The sequence below is a fragment of the Limanda limanda genome, chromosome 4 (assembly GCF_963576545.1).
Source record: "Limanda limanda chromosome 4, fLimLim1.1, whole genome shotgun sequence".
NCBI lineage: Eukaryota > Metazoa > Chordata > Actinopteri > Pleuronectiformes > Pleuronectidae > Limanda > Limanda limanda.
Genome location: NC_083639.1, coordinates 26,184,122 through 26,201,795, shown reverse-complemented (window position 1 = coordinate 26,201,795; position 17,674 = coordinate 26,184,122). Strand labels below are relative to the sequence as shown.

Below are 17,674 nucleotides of genomic sequence, written 5' to 3'. Positions count from 1 at the left end.
GAACCATCTGGGTTTGAGCGTTTCAACGTTTACCTCCAGACTTATTTGGTTTTTGGATTGAAAGAACACAAGCGATGTTTCATATTTTTTATTTCATTCAAAGTGACAGTGGTGGGTTCATGTTGTTTTCTGTATTTAGTTGAAATTCCAGTGCTTCTGTCTGTTTGGCTTCTGAGAATGAACGAATGAATAAATGAAGTGACGATCAGTCGGTTGTTTTTTAAACGAATCTGACTTTTCTTTCTTTAATCAAACAGTCACAGTTTCAACAGGATGAGCTGAATTAAAGCTATGGTAACTGCACATACATGACACATACATGTTGTTTGGTCACTGGCATCACTCTGATCTAAATCTACAGATCACGTTCGACATTAGGAAATCACAAGCAGCTGATTGGTTGATCTGCACGTCCCTGCGTAATTTCCACAGCGCAGGGATTCTAACGAGCACAACTTTGGATTTAAACTCACAACAAAGCGGATTCTTTTTTAAAGTGTGAGGAAATAAATCTGTTTACAACTTTAACAACTGCAAATCCCCAAACTTTGCATCTACATGTTAAATCCAGCTCAGTCATCGAGTGGCTGAACTCAGGTGAACCGCAGCGTCTGATGTGTCACAGGTCGGGTTTTAGAGACTTGACGGGAAAAGGATTGAACTCAGACTGCCCTCTCCACAGCAGCAGCCTCCAGAGGATGATTCAGCATTCATGATTATTTATAAGGCCTCAGTCGGCTTCAGACAAGGTGCCGGGTGAGTTTCTGACAGCTGGAAACCGCCACGTCCCCTTGATGCAGATGTGCGGGGGTGTGAATGTAAGCTGGGGCGGAACTTCTCCATTTCTAACTCTGTTTGAAGCAGACTGATCTTTACTAAACGTCTCAGAGGCGATTTCACACCGGTGGTTTGTCTGAATCAGAGAGAAGACGAATGTCAGTGAGGATGAAAAAAAAGAAAAACTCCACAATGAGTTGATTCTGAATTCAGAAACAGATTTGTCGTACAAACATCACCATTAGAAGGGTTGTTCGCACGATAAGATAGTTTGATAGTTTCCCGTTAAACTTAAACTTGTTTTATCACTAGGACAAGTCTGGTGTTATATTTGTGTCTCTTTCCTGAGCCAGCAATTTGATTAGAGCTCAGGAAAATATAGTTTGCAACCAAATAAATAATATTTTCTTTTTTACAAAAGTCTATCCTGTGCGCAATGAAACCGATTTGCATGTTTACCGTTATCCAATATTAAGGTGCAATGATAACTCCTCTCATGCAGTCTCACTCGAATAAACTTTTGCTCTCCCTCATGACACCAAACAGCCAATCAGCATTCTTTGATTTTGGTCGTGGCACAAACATAACACCAGAGACAAGCAGCTGCAGTTCTTAAAAGCAAGAGCAGTAAAGTTAAAATATCTCAGCATCTTTGAGATCATCTGATTCTGCACAAAGTAAAACACCAGTGTTAACTGTGCCTATGAAATCATTTGACATATAACAGGTTTACGTCTTCAGACCAAATACAAACTGTCTTTGTCCTACATGATAAATTTTAATGTGCAACTCATAGATTGTAAATAAAGATGGACAAAGCTAAAATATCCTGGATAGAGGCCCGGCCATCTTGGATGAGCGACGTCATTTGGAGCATGAACCTGCACAGTCGTGATTGTGGCGTCAGCCTCAGCTCTCAATCATGACGTCACTATAATCATTAAAAACAAAACTTGAGATAAGTTTAAAACATCCCAGTTGTGGGTGCTGCCATCTTGTTACACGTCGTCCATGATTTATAAACAGAAACGCGACTTATATACATATATTGCGGCTGAAAGTTGATCTCAATGTGATTTGTCACAGGAAGCAAATGTGTTAATCGTCTCCTCACAGATTGGAAGTGAACGGAAACTGTATCTGAGAACACTCGCTGATTCAGAATCAAACTCGGTGTGAAAACGCCCTGAAACTCTCCGTAGTGCAAAAGAAGCCACAAACATTTAGACGACTGATAACATTTTTTGTACATTCACAGTAGAGGTGAGAGGCCGCCGCTCTGCATGCTGGGAACTCCGGTGAGGAGGAGGCGCAGCAGTCATGTGACCCGACTCCTCTGCTACTCGCTGGACTGCTCAGTCCTTCTTCATTCATATGTGGTTGGTTTTTGGTTTGGACTTCAAATTTTCCTTTTTTTTGAAAGTACATTGCACTGCATCCACACTCACTGGAAACTGATAGTTTGACTTTGTCCTCGTCACGTTTCATTTGATAAAAATCTTTAGTCGTCTCCTCATCTTTGTCTCTTCAGCTAAACCGACACGTTCTTGAAATGTTCTCGAAGTCAAACGTCTTCAGCTCTCTACAGTTAGTCTTGTTATTTGGCTTTGCCACTTTGTTATCTACAGGAGGCAGAAAACTGTGGTTAGAAAATGATATCACTAAAGGTTGGACTGTTCCTTAAAAAACATTCCTGCCGCGGAAATCCTACAGCCGGTCGTTTGATATTCAGCACAACAGGCGGAGAACCATATATGGTAACAACAGGAAGTGACGTTGCTTTAGGATCAAAATGTTCCAGTCTGACAGGAAATCCTCCACGTCAGGACGGGTCGTGATAGAATAAAAATAAATGGATGGATTATACATGATATATAAAAAAAGGTCTCTTCTCTTCTCGTGGTCGGACAGAGGGCGAAACAACACGGCCTCCTCCTTTCATTACTCCTTCATGACAAAGTGCTTTGATTAAAAAAAGAGGTTCTCCCTGTATAACGTCTATAAAATCCAATAAAAAAGGATAAAAGTCTGTGGTTGTTTCCCCACTCAGAGCAAAACATGTGTGGGCGATTCCTCGCAGTCGTATGGAGAGTGGAGGGTCCCGAAAAACTGTCTGTTCTATTGGTTCAAGTGAGGCTGGAACTCATTTAACCCAGCAGGGTGGGGTGGGGGTCCGAGTCCCCACCTCCGAGCAGGTTTAGCTCCGTCCACAGTTTATCTCCAGATCCAAAACATCTGGCGTCAGTCTGGAAAAGCTGGAGGACCCACGTAGGTCTGTCAGCCAGATGATAGGTCAGTCAGTAGGTCTGTTTAGAGAGAGGGTCTCAGACAGAGCTCTGGAAAAGGTTCGGAAAAATTGGGTCCGGACCTTTTCTGAGGAGCGTAGGACATTTTCTGGGTCGGACTTATTTATGACAACATTCAAGAGAGGGGTGGAGCCTGGGTAGAGCAGCAGGAGGCAACATTGTTCTTATCGCTGAAACCTCATGCATCTCGTTGTCTTTCCAATTTTCAGCATCAGAGTTTCTCTCTGAGATATTTTGATTCTTTAGGTTTTTTTTTCCAATCACGTGGTAGAAATGTAACAGGGCCACTTGCTCACTGTGAATCGTCCTGCTGTTCTCTCATATGATCTCAACCTAACATTTTCCAGACTTTTGATTAGTGGGCTGCCAGGAAAAGTTCTGTAAAATGTCCGAAGCAACTGACTTGGAGTCTTGGACACTCGCGTTCTCACATAGAGCCGCTCAGAGTTCAGAGCAGGTCTGAGAGCAGCTGGTCTGCAGGTCAGGTCTGTTGCTCAGTCCACTGGTCTGCAGGTCTGTGGTCAGGAAGCACATCGCTCTGTGGGTTGATGGGTCCGTCAGTAAATCTCTGTGGTCAGTCTGTCGGTCAGCAGGTCAGTCGTCGTGGTGTCACAGGTGCAGACTGATCTTCCCTTCCTTGGCGAGCTGTTGAATGACCTGGATCTCAAAGTCGGCGCTGTGGACGCCGGTTTTCCTGAAGGCTCCGGCGTCACGGTTCTCTTCCCAGTAGTGATGCCAGTTGCCCTGTTTGTCGGCACCGTAACCAAACACTGACACCTGAACACAGAGAAGAGAAGAAGCCACGACATGAGGAACAGTCACTGAACATCCTGCATCTGTGCAAGTGATGAAAGCTGTTATTATGTTACAGCTCCGTCACTCTATAACAACGGGCGGCGATTCTAGTTTGTGTGCAAAACAAAGTTGATATTTGGACTCATCCTTCCTACCTGGTCACAGGTGTGCAGAGCAAAGATGATGGCCAGCATCCCGGTGGAGGGGTAACGACCGTGGTGCTCGGTCCAGTGATCGTGGACGTATTTAAAGAACACCGGGTTCATCACCAGAACCTGCACACACACACACACACACACACACACACACACACACACACACATCATGGTCAAGCTTTCATGTGTCAGCTTTCATTTGCTCTCAGACCCGTTTTCATGGGTTTTTATAAACATCTGAAGAATCTGATCTAAGCCAAAACTGTGTTTCAGAACATGATTCTGTTTTTTATGAAGCCGTAGAGACTTGTTGAGTCAAAGCAAACATTAAACATTAAAACGAGACTGACGGACTAAAAGCATCAACAGCGGAAGATAAACTGTGAGAGAGTATTTGTTTTACCTTGTCTTTATCAGCCTCCACTCTGTCTTTAACCCTCATGTAGGTCCTGAACACACACACACACACACAACCACACACACAGTTTGTGTAAGTTCACATTTTGTTTTGTCTGATTTAAATATGAATAAACTGTAGTCACTGTATATGACTGTAATAACTTAGCATAAATAACTCAAAAATGATAAAGATAGTAAAAGAATGATTGAAAATACTAATTTACAAAAACAGACATAATTTTTTACCTAAAATGTGAACATAAATACAAATTTTAATCCTTTTTGTTTATTCTATCAAATTAATATTTTCGTATCAAACATAAAAGCTCAAATGTGAATTATACATATATATATATATGCTAATTTCAGCCAATGCATTAATATGTCGGGATCTAATATGAAGTAATTTTGATACTTATATGTGGATAAATATTTGTTTGGGAATATGTGTGTTTTAATACAGTATAGAATGATCCGATATACTCCCATATATTTATCACATTTGACATTGATATTGATGTATGTTGAATATATTTCTCTCTCTTCATATATTCGGGGAACTTGGAGTAGATTGAATGTGTTCGTACATTTTGACCTGGCCGGTGGACAAGGCGCTGGTCAGCCACTCCAGGTCTCTCAGTTTGAACGGCAGCAGGACGAGGCTCTCTCCTGTCCCCATGTCCACCGCGCTCTCCGGGTACAGGAGGTGATGCGTCGTCCGACTCCCGACATCTTTCTCAAACCCTCGAGTCACTGCCTTGTTCATCCTGAAAAAGACGAAGAGAGGAAGATGAGGCGAGGAAGACGAGGAGATGGTAAATGTATGTGTTTGATTGCGTGTCCAAATTGTACCGGATCACGGAGTTGTGGGAGTTGATCAGGTCGCCGTGTCCCGACTGTCGCAGGTTGCCAGAGTTGCCGACCACCGCACAACTACGGCAGAGGGAGGGGAGGGGCTTGAAGTCCACGGTGGGTGAAGAAATGACCTTGAACATCTCTGACATCACTTCCTCCAGAGTTTGGGAGTTACCCGACCGTTGAAGACCCTGTGAAGGAGCGACGCATAAATCACATTCTTTTTCACTGTGGCTCGATTTGACTTTTTATATCAACAATGCACAACTACCTTTATATAATATGTAAAATACACTTTTCATCAGCTCCAGAAGTTTTTCAGAATTAATTTGTGTAATGCTCTCTGATGTTACTGTGGCCAAGAAGCTCGTGTTTTCCCCTTTGTCAGTTTGCTTGATAACAGGATTATGTAGAAACGACTAAATTGGATTTCCATGAGCTCGGTTAAAAGACGGGTCCATGGCCAGGAAAATCTATTAAAGTCTTTGATTATTTTAATATTATTCAGCAACTGTTTTGATTTAATTTGCTAATTGAAGAGCTACTGGTTTTATATTAAAGGAAGTCGTTTTTTTTTAAAGACAGTTTAAAAGACTGATTTATGTTATACAATATAATAAATGTGATATGCAGCTCTACATGTTTACATCTACACTCTAGCTTAAGCAGCTGTGTTTTAAACTCATTATGTTCTGACTCTCTGCGTCTATATCTAATTTTATTTGGCCGACTATAGAGCCACTTCTGCATCTCTCTCACACACACACACACACACACACACACCCACCCACCCAATATGCAGAATACTGCATACTGTGGCTCAGACTGATGTTAGCAGCATTACCGCCCCCACCTTTTAATCTACTAATGGTTTCTGCTGCAGGACTTAATCTATAAGTGCAGGAAACCGACTCAGACGTTCTTCTTCTCATCCAAACTGTCGACAGCTTCCACAGCCACTAATTTAAGAGCTCTTACATTTCAGCGTTCATTAAAACACAGCTCTGCATCGAAGACCCTGGTGATTGAACTGATGACTTAAACCCTATTACACTTCCTTCTATTGTTTTCGAATAACAAATCTTTCATCTGTGATTCGTTTAATTCATCGATTAGGACTCACATTTTGTTTGTTATCCCTTTACACAATAACCACAATTAGTTACTTAAGAAAGATAAAAGAGGGAACATCTTATTCAGCATCATCTTAAAGGAAATTGTGATTCACTAAATGGTTAATGAGAATGATAAATATTGATATGAGCGTAATCCGTAGTTTAATCATTGATTGTGGTTTAAAATGAGGTTGATAAAAGGAATATCGGGATAAAATGATTTAAACATACAGTGATGAATTGATCTTGGATACTTGCAGTGCTGTGTATAATAAAATCTCACACTATGCCTACAAACTGATTCACTTCCTGTAGATTCATTAAACATCCACGGTTATATATTGTTTAATTAACTGAAGTGAAGTCAGTGGGAGTCGCTGGGGCAAAGGACGACTTTTACTTTGAAGGCCTAACTTTATGGAAGGCAACATGTCCAAACAGACTGAGCATAAAAAAAGATGAGATTTACTATCTCTCTATAAACCTTACTTTTCTGTTTGGTCCATGTCCCATTTGTCCACGATGAGGACGCAGAATTTATATATTCCACTAGGGGGCGGTTAAGACATTTTGGTTTCACTTTTGGTAGCCATCTTTATATATCTGTTTATATCTTTAAACAGGAACAGAAATCCTAAACAGTTCCTGTGTTTTGTCCTCACCAGCCACCATCTGAGCGCCTCAGGGTCCAGGTTGTTGTTGGCGTCTCGGAGGACAGGCTGTTGTTTCGCGTCATAGTGCTGGCTGAACCAGAGCGACTCCCCGGGATCTGAAATACAGGACTCAGAACAACCACAAGACCTGATGGAGAAAGATACAGCAGGGTCAGACAGAGCAGAGCAGGGAATTGTGGGAAAAGTAGAGTTCAAGATCTCCTGTATCTACCTCGGGACTTTCTGGGAGTCGACCGCAGGCTCCTCCTTGTCCTTAGGCGGGGGGGTTCTGGGAGGAGGGGGTGTCACCGGTGGGTCCGGGTTCAGGTCAGCAAGAGGCGCTTTGAGGTCAACCACTGCAAACACAAACATACCGAGTCAGACAATTAACATCTTCATGGTAGAATTGCAACACTACTACTACTACTACTTCTACTAAAAAACGAATTCCAGTAGTGACCATGACGACATTAGCTCCTCACCTGTGTCCCGGCTGGCGTGCATGGCCTGGAAGGTGGGCAGGGACAAAGACAGAGGCAGGAAGTGTCTCCTCTGGATGCTCTGACTGGCCAGCATGAGGAAGAGGATGGCGGCGATCACCAAAGCAACGCACAGCTTCCTCCTCAGCAACATGGCTGCAGGGACGACAGGTGGGCAACGACGGGAGGAAGGACGAGAGGTCAGTCAGCCGGTCATCCTGCTAAGTCAGCACAGTCAGACTGTGTCATCTGGACGTCGTCCACTCTTCTGTCGTCGCTCCGCTCAGCTGCATCGCCATGGAGCCTGAGACCCGGGCGCGGCGCTGCTCTTCTATCGGTGGAGACCGGATCTATGTTCATACCTGAGTTAGAGAGAAAGACACGACAACATCAGCAAGAAGATTTGACCTTTTATTTTAAACTAAACATCTCTAAACTATTCATAACAAACGAGCAATTAGACGCTATTAATAACCAACTATGTACTTATAAAAACAATTTAAAGTAGTTTACACAACAGTTTACAGAAGAACAAGACAAACCACAGCTTCTGTTCACTCTTCAGAAACAAAACTTCAGAAACAGCAGTGAAGTTGGAAGCAGAGAATTTTTCTGTCGGTTGTTGTCGTTGACGCTGTTGACTGACGTCTACAGAAATAACAACATTGCAAACATCCCTCTATCTTGAAAAACGAATGAAAAAAGAGAGAGAAGGGAGCAGTTTTTGACTTTTGCCGATGGCTGAAGTTCCCACTCCTCTACCTCCCCCACTCCCACCTCTTCCTCCCCCGTCCCACCTCTCCTCTCCTACTGCAGGAATGTCTCCATGCAGACAGACTCGGACTCTGCATACCAATCAGATCTGGACCCAGTTCAGCTTCTCCTGTTTCAGCCCTCCCTCTGCTCCTGTCCCTCTCTCAACCGCACTCTCTCTTTCTCTCTCTCTCTCTGACTGTGTGTGTGTGTGTGTGTGTGTGTGAACAGTTCAAATCATTCATTGTCGTGTTTTGTAACAGATAGCTGCAGCAGTTTATTTAATAATCTTTGTTGTAATTGGTAGAACAGTCTCCGAGTTACATAAATGTGATGCTGAGTCATTACTGTATTTTTACTGAACTGTTTTTCGATACTTATTTGAAGCCATCAAACATTTCAAAGATCTATTTAACCAAATCTTCTACTTTTACAATTTCACAAAAAAATTATATGATAAGTTTGTTTGAAGAACAGCATCATCTAGTTGGTGTGATGTTGTGGAAGAGATTTCTCTAATGCTGCCATAACTCAGGGCCTCCAAGATTACATTTCTCAATGTGCAAAGATGAGAGAAAAGTTAATAATACTTATCTGCCACCTGAAGTAAAATATTACTGTATTTAAAGTATTTGCATCGATTAGTTTTGTGTTTTCCTTCAACAAGCAACAATAAAGTTCATTTTAAAACCTACAACCAACAATTGTCATTAACATAAAACTACGCAACTTACAAACAAATTGTAACAAAAGACTATTTAAAATGAACTTTTCATATAAAACAAAAAAATAAAAGCATCAAAGGCAATATCCCCCACCACCCCATGTCAGACTGTATTAACATTGAAGACTTTTAGTTTAAAGGCAAAACTTTAAAGACTCTAAATAAAGATTGACAACGTGTCGCCACTTCCTCCCACTATCCAGAAATGAGGCGAAAATATAGTAGAAATTAAAATTAGGAGACAATCGTGCTGTTTCACCCCGTTTTTAAAAACGTCAAATAACCAATTGAAACCAAATGAATCTGAAACATGGAAAACCTGAACAACCGTCAGTGGGATTAGAACAAACTAAAATGACAGAACCCATCTTTAAGAGAAATGTATGCAACACTTGACTTTTTAGTTTGGTCCATGTCCCATCCACTTACATGAAGGAGGCAGGGTTTATGACCTATACTGCAGCCAGCCACTAGAGGGAGATAGATACGCTTTGGTCCCTTTTGGTGCCCTGTCATGTCGTCCATCTTTATTCACACTGTGCTCAACACCCTGAGGAAATGTTCACACCAAATATATTTGAAAGAGAAACAGTAAAAGGGGAAACTCCTCAATCTACAAGCAGTCACAGGTCTTCACTCTTTGCAGAACAAGGCCCAACACTACATCTGTGGAATGAGAGGGATTAAAGGAACAAATCTACCTCTAAAACAAACCTAAAATTGTTTAGGGATTGTTGAAATGTGTTTTCTCCACTCCACCTTTTCAAATAAATATGTGATTTTCATCAGTGCTGATTATTTTCTTAACTTGTCAAAACAACAGTCGAGAAATGTAAAAATTATTTAGTCTGATGCAAAACTGCAGGAAAAACTGAAAGAGTTGATTTCAAGTCGGTGAGTCTTCTCATCTCATCTGATGGTTTTTCCCTCGACTGGAACAGAAGAAGTAAAAAATAGATAAAAGAAAATCAATCGCACATCCATAGCATCACAAACAAACCTCGGTCTGTTACTATTAACTTACTCACTGCAACAGATATCCCTTTTGTTTTTTCCCTTGTAAATATCACTAAAAACTTTTCAACTACACAACCAGAAGGTTTTGGAGCATTTGTTCCTTTGGAAAACAGAACCAGAGGAAACAAGTCAGGACAGAGAAACATCTGAACACACACAGGGTTGTAAAGTTGTCTGTATCCTCCTCAGGCAGGAAAGAGCAGTGATCTTAGGATATGGGCTCAGGAGAAATTCCAGAGAAAAAAGAAAGCACTTTTCTAGGATTAGCATCTGCATTAGCTTGTTGGTGCAGAGTTTGACTTGTGTTGTGTTGCGTTCACTGTGCAAACTTGTCCTGGTACAAAGGGCTTTAACACAGAATCAGCTCAGCAGAGATCAGCTCGACATTTGGTCTGAATAGGAAAGTCCACACTGATCAATATCGGTTACAAATTAATTCTGGGAATGAAGTACATGGCGTCAGTTATTTCAGGTTTACTAAAACAGACACTTGATCTTCTCTTGAGCCCTTTTCAGTTTATAGTGAAACAATAAAGCCGGTAGAGTGATTGTTTTCTGTCATGAACACAGAGGGGACTTCTAAGCTGCTATCAGACATTTTACTGAAGTTTTCCACTGTAAAACTTTAACTGGAATTTTCCATGTATGTCTGGAAAAGGCCAGAGTGAGCCCATGTGGGAAAACAGCAAGAAGTTGTCTGGATGTTTGTTCCACACAACGGACGCAAAACCGGAAGAACACAAATGTCTCAGGATAATGAAGAGGAGTCATACACAGAAAAAGGTTTATTGTTGAAACGCTTCTGTTTTCTCAGATTTCAGCTGTCAAATTTTCGTTTTTGATTCAAGTCAGATTTTTTTCATCAAGATCCATGAATTATTTTACTTGAAAGTTGGTGGGGGGGAAAAAAGGAGAAAAACTCCTTATCACATAATATTTAAGAATATAAAAAGAATTCCTAGATCTGCTGCTTTGTCGAGGTCCAGTAGGTTTTGAGGAATCCGAACAACCAAACGACAAACGGACGGATGTTTCTTCTTCTTCTTTTTTAAACCACAAGCTCTGCCGTTACTTTCTCTGCCAAAAGTCTCTGAGGTGCAAATGTGGAAGAAGCTGATTAGAGAGCGGCCAACTGCCAGAGACACCTCAGCGTCTGACAGAGATAAGAGCCGGAGAGGCTGTGGAGGGTTAACGGCCGGCAGCTCAGTCACACACTGTCCTGTATGTTATTTTAGGGTCAGGAGGGTGGGGGGGTGGAATTGACAAGTTTAGAGGTCATGTGGTTCCCGGCTCTGAGCAAAATCATGTGACTGAACTCTATCCTGTCCGTCCCTTGTGACCTCTGACCTCAGCGTTGACACCAGGAAGGAAACCAGCCGCTCTGCAGATGGAGAACAGTGACGAGCTGGAAAATGGAGATGCTGAAGAAGAAGAAGAAGACTAATGGTTTGCCAGGCAAATGAAGACTTAATCTAATGTTTCTGTTCCGTCTGTTTACACAGATCGCCCACAGAGGGAAGAGGAGACTCTGACTCCGCTGGTCTTTTAGGGGACTTTTTATGCCTTCAGAGTACAGTAGAGAGGCGACAGGAAGTGAGAGGATGTGACATGAACGTTCACTTTCATGTCACATGAAAAAATCTCAACCTGTAACAACAAATCTTCTCTCATGAGAAAATGTCTCCTGCAATCTAAAACACTAACATTTCTGCTATTTTAATTATTTAAAGCTTAGTTCAGCCCTAAAAAACATTGTCTACATTTAGTAATTGATGATTTTAGAGCCATTACTTTTTTGAAACCAATCAAAATGAGCATCTGAAAAAAGTTCTGAACAGGTCAGTATTTCTGTTCAGATTCAGCATCTTGTTGACTCATTATTTGATCGAATCATTCCTGGTTTGTTCTCTGGATATCGACACAGAGACACAGGTGTTGTATAAGAACTAGAAATCAGATAAAAGTCAGATGTTGCTCCTGCTCTTTATTTAAAACATATGAATTGAGAGCAGCAGGACTTGGTTGTGGACACTTGAAGACGTGTCAACTCTTATCTTGGAAGCGTCTTCAGTTCTGACTGATGAGAAGACTCAGGTATTTAACCTCTGGGGGGGGGGGGGGAGGGGGGGGCGCTATCGAGCCACTCATTAGCGTCATAGGGGTCACATGAGGCAAAGTGAAAACAACTGTTGTTTTAGGAGTCACCTGTTATCCTGGCTTTCCTGGAACTCAATGGAATTTGCACATTAGTCCAGAATCCAGCCGTGACCGATAAAATCGAATCAAGAAACGGCGTCATTCTTTCCAAAGCAACTGCCTCTCCAGAATAAAACAACACCGAGTTTCTAAATAAGCTCTATTTATTAATAATAAAATCTATTTTAGAATAATAAAACAAACCCGTTTATGTCCTGATACTGTTTGACTGCAAATATACAATATCCTTCCTCACACACATAAGTTTACACATGAAACATGTTGTCTGAATCGCTCCAACTGCCAAAAACTCAACGTGTCATCATAACTGAGCTGAGGGCGTCGTAAAAAACAACAAACCTGCAACGTCTTTCAGGAGTCAGAACATAAAGGACTTCTAGAATAAAAGCTAACGGATCCTGAAAAGCTTGAGAAATTTTTACCACTTTCGTCATTTTAGTTTTGAATTCGAGACTGCAAGTAGATTTGTTAACTAGCACTTTAAAGAAAGTACAGCTGACCTTTTAGTTTAGGGTTTTCCTTGATATACAGTATCAGTTGAATTTACTTAGATCCTAAAATATCAGCCTGCTGGTGGCGCTAACAGAGTCAGGGGCTGACCACAGCCATCTAGCTTCTTCTCTGGGGAACATGAATGTCCATAAAAGAGTATGCAGCAGTTGTTGAGATATTTCTGTCCAGCTCCGAGTGTAGATACTCTAAAGAATTTCCATATGGCTCTGATACAACGATAGCGACACACAGATGGAAATTATATGACCATGTGTCTTCATACTAACATTTTCACTCTGAACCCTGATACAACAGAGAAGCTCAGCTTATAAAAAGGCAAACGCCACGGTCCTCTGCTCCCGTCATGCTGGTGTTCAGGTTTAATGGCCAGTTTCCATGAGGACGGCAGAAACGTTTGGTCACACTGGTTATTTATTACAGTCCAGAGTCACTGACCAGAATCCAGCAGGACGGAAAATTAGCTGAGCTGAACCTTCCAAGTGCAGCTCAGAAAAGAGACGGGCCGACCCACTGAGAGAGAGAGAGAGAGAGAGGAGAGGTAGTTTTAAATAGGAAAAAAGGACACTGCTCAGACTTCCTGACGTAGTGCTGAGTCACGGTTGGACAGACCCTTGATGTTAAAAACTACAGCATCAGCCCAAGAATAATAACTATAATAATATTCTTCACATGAGTTTGGAAAGCGGGAGAGAGAGAGAGAGAAGTTTAAGATGTTAGACATGGAGACAGCCTGACCCGACAGGACATGACCGACAAGCCTTGCATCATTGTCCTGATGTGAACATTCAGGGAAGTGAATCTACAACGTCACACTGACCCAGTCAGAGGCCAAACACACCTGCCCCCACACTCTTCAGCCTCTGAGCCACAAAATAATCAAATGTACCAGAGACTTGTCGCCCTCGTCTCCGATGTGCAAGTGTTGCATCGTTTCCTGTCGTTTTGCAAACTGCTCTGCTGCTACTGATGGCTGTTCTTTCATAATCACTTGATGTGGGGACACAGAAAACCAGAAGGGCGTTTTAATTTGATTTCAAACCACTGTGGGAGCAATCTTGCAGGCCCCAGTGTCTGCTGACTTTGAGAAGCACTACTGTGAATGACAGATATGGCTGAGCTGAGGTCCAAAGTCCATCCTGAACATTGTGCAGATCTGATCTACATCCTGTTTGAGGTTATTGATACCAACGGACATTTTGACAAGTTGTTAAACCCGGGGGTGTATTTGCTCTTTACACCAGGACTGTGAAGTTTAATTTGTACTTTGACCAGACCGATCAATTTACTGGCGGAAAAAGATTGCTCAATATTGGATGAGTCTAATACAGACGCAACATACCAAAGTTTTTATGTTACTGCGTTTGTTCTGGACGTATGAGAAGATCAGATCGTGTTTCTTGACCAATCGAAGACGACAACCAGGCCTTTCCAGAGGGTTTAGTCATAGAGTCTCTTCTCAGTAGATTTGTTCTCTTCATATATTATGAGTCCCGTGACAGTCTGTTCTGTAAAGTCGTCTCTTGTTTCTCACTCGTCTGTTCCAGAAGCCCGATCCCTCCTCTCCCGCTCCGTTTGATACTTCTCCCTTTTGTCCCTTTTTGTGAGGACGATTTCATTCAGGCTCGAAAGATAAAAGCTGTCATATGTTGGACATATCTTGAAGACCTCTGAGAAATCTGTCATTCCGAAATGTAGAAATGAAACTGCCCCTGAGACAGACACTCAGTCGGGTCTGTAACAATCTGTTTCTGTAGTTCAGATTTAGAATCAGGCCTCTATAATTACATCTGTCCAAATACAGACTCACAATCTGTCTCTGGCTATAATTATGTGTATGTGTATTCTAGTTCGGTTCTACCAGCCTACATATCGTAAACACGCAGACCCACACACAGCCCATCGAGACGGGTACAAACACCTACAGCTGAATATCACAGACACAAAAGAGTCTCTATTCCACAAGGACAACATAAAACAAAAGATCCCTCTATTGGAATATCATATAAACACAAAAGTCTATAAAACGGCATAAAATACCAAAAACCTAAATATATGTTCCTAAGAATTAGAAGAACACCGTGAATAGCCAACTACAGGAAAGAGGAAGTAGACCAACTATTACTGGAGTGTTATGATACAGATAGACTACAATCCGGTCAAACTAGACCACACGAGTAGGAAAGAATCTGTGTTGATATATAAACAAGAGAATTCACAAAAGTATGAATCATCATTTTAAGTAAGAGAGCTTACAGTAAAATAACAGTATAACCACATGAGACAATAATACGACAGAACAGTCACATCTAAACAAACAAACTTTTAAAGTACTATAAATGGTTTTATGCAACACTGAAATAATATATTTGGAAATGCTATAGGAGACAATATACACAGAAGTATGTGACAGGTCGACTGTGTCCCATGTTCCACAAACACGATTCAACTATTACAGAAGAATTTACAGACAGACCAGCCAACATTATAGGAAATATTAAGAACTATAGAATATTACGTACAGCTGTTCTGTTTCCTGTGCTGCTACAAGAGAACAAGTTAATCTATTTTAAAGAAAATTGTAAGTAATATTTTTTGGGGAACACGTAAGGTGGATTTCCCACCTGGGGTTTTTTCTTCCTCTGGGCCTTCAGACTTTTTTGTCTGAACCAAAATAACAGGTGTGGAAGTTTGGTTGATTAATTTAAGTTTGGCTCCTGGTGTTAGTGATGCCGACAGTAATACCATGATGATGATGAAGAATAAATTGCAGTGCAAAAAAAATATTTATCTGTTCACTTACTTTCTAAATTCAAAACAGAAAAGACTTTTTTAACCCACTCAGTTCAAAAAGTTGGCAAATACAAAAGCTGAGCTGACAACATTTCGATGTCAGACATACGCACGCCTACAAACCCACCAATGTGAAGCATAGATAGAAGCAGCCCACGTAGGTGATGGCGACAGAATATATGTGCAAATGTCATACAAAGTGTGCGTCCGAAAGTAGAATGCGAGAACAACATTTGCGTGTCATTTAAACTCCAGTTTCAGTTCTCTGGTGAGCGTCTTCCACCAGACATGTTGGCTCCATTTGTGGTGTTGCTGTTATGTTTGGCTCATCATGTGCATGTTTCCTGGGTCATACCTCGGTGTGACTTATCTGCCTTTCCTGTGTGTTGCATGTGAATTGTGTGTCAGCCATAATGTGCTCTGTGGTGAGGGGCTCACAACGTGCATAATAAGAAATCTATGGTGACTGACAAACTCACCGCTTTGCATACACGCGTGAATTAATTGTGAAAGGGGCGGAGGTTATGAACCAAATGTGAGCAAATTAAATACCACAGCAAAGAAACATTACAGTTCCACGATTTCCGACAGTTCGCACAAGACGATATCACGAAGGTTGAAATGGGCCGTTGTGCGTAAGACAGTTCATCGGAAACTACCGCTCGGAGCAGCTGGGTGCAACAAACTAAGTCATAACAGGAAACGTTCGAATAAAAGAGGCCTTCAGGAAGATAACTACAGCATATTATAGCTGCCATGCATTACAGGAGTTTTAAAAATAACAGACACATGTGGTTCTTGATCCAAGAGAACTAGAAAAACTCTACATTACACTGAAATCAGCTGTTGAAATGTTCTAGGAATATTATATAATTAATTAATTAACGGACAGTGATACCAGTTTGAATCATGATGATCCTGCAGTTTAGTACAATACAGACAAACTGAGTTTTACACACAGGATTAGAATATTGTAAATATCCGAGATCATAGTGACGGCAACTATTTCGATAATCGATCAGTTCTAAATCATTTTGAATTATGCTTTACGGATGTCAGGTTGCTATTTGATTTTTGCAGATAGGTAAAAAACCTGTGGTAGAGTTTTACAAAAAGAAAAACGTGTGCCTATTTTTTTGATAATATGGCAAAAAAAATCTAGCGAGATATCGACAGTTATTGCGATAAATATCACAAAATCTCTATTTTAACTTTATCAACTGATTTTTGGCTCCGGAGTGAAAGTTGTGGTTTTTACAACTCAACAATAACTTCACAAACCTCAGGCACATAAAAGTTGTGTGTCCAGTGAAAAAGTCACAAATCGATACACGTACATTGCGATAATTTACCGATATCGTGTTATCGCCCAGCGTTGGGACGACCACAAGAATAAAGTTCGAAGCCCCCCCACCACAAGAAAGATCCCACCCTCCTCCTCCTCTTCTTCTTCTTCTTGTCCGTGACTCCTTCTTATTGTCTCACACTTTTCTCAGTTACACACAAAATAACAACAAACTCACAAACACACAAGAGCGAGAACAAGCAGCGGTAAAAAAAAAAAAATAACGGAAAACTGCACGAAGTTTTGATGAAAGTCTCCGAAGTTTCTTGCTCAACTTTTCATTGCGCCGCCCCCCGAACACACACACACAGACACACACGCACACACACATGACTGTATTAACACACACATACACTGGACTGTATTAACACAGACACACACACACGGTAAATCCTAACAAAGCTCCGCAGAGCAAACAGACTCACATGAAAGCGCCGCAGCGACCGGAAGCTTCTTCTTCTTCTACCTCCTCTACTCTGTTCTTCTTCTTCTTCTTCTCCCTCTTGTCGTCTTTGTGTGGAGCCCCGGAGCACAGACACCGTGATGCAGAGCAGCGAGGCCCCGCCCGAGAGGGGGAGGACCCGGGGAGCCCCGGAGGAGGGGGTCGGTGCTGGGGAGTGGAGGTGGGTGGGGGGGGGGGGGGTGGTTATTCTCATGTGAATGTGTGGCTTTTTGGGTGTGTTGCCTTTCCTGGAAGTGTGATTGTGCCAGATGTGTTTCTCAACTGTGTGTGTGTGTCTGTGTGTGTGTGTGTGTGTGTGTGTGTGTGTGTGTGTGTGTG

At 41.7% G+C, this 17,674-nt stretch overlaps 1 protein-coding gene across 1 annotated transcript; it reads right to left on the bottom strand.

Annotated features, from left to right (window-relative positions):
* Positions 1-73: 73 nt before the first annotated feature.
* st3gal8 (ST3 beta-galactoside alpha-2,3-sialyltransferase 8) lies at positions 74-17,420 on the bottom strand. The gene is made up of 9 exons (XM_061070375.1): positions 17,319-17,420; positions 7,538-7,896; positions 7,288-7,411; positions 7,065-7,203; positions 5,285-5,478; positions 5,020-5,199; positions 4,437-4,482; positions 4,034-4,153; positions 74-3,860 (listed from the first exon to the last, which is right to left on the bottom strand). Exons 2-9 carry the CDS (start codon positions 7,686-7,688, stop codon positions 3,693-3,695), a joined length of 1,122 nt encoding a protein of 373 aa, XP_060926358.1. The 5' UTR covers positions 7,689-7,896; positions 17,319-17,420; the 3' UTR covers positions 74-3,692.
* Positions 17,421-17,674: the final 254 nt, after the last annotated feature.

Coding starts and splice junctions, on each gene's coding strand:
- st3gal8 (XM_061070375.1), bottom strand. CDS start 7,688: ATGTTGCTGAGGAGGAAGCTGTGCGTTGCTTTGGTGATCGCCGCCATC. Junction 7,204..7,287: donor GACTCCCAGAAAGTCCCGAG/GTAGATACAGGA, acceptor TTTCTCCATCAG/GTCTTGTGGTTGTTCTGAGT. Junction 4,483..5,019: donor TCCACCGGCCAGGTCAAAAT/GTACGAACACAT, acceptor GTGTGTGTTCAG/GACCTACATGAGGGTTAAAG.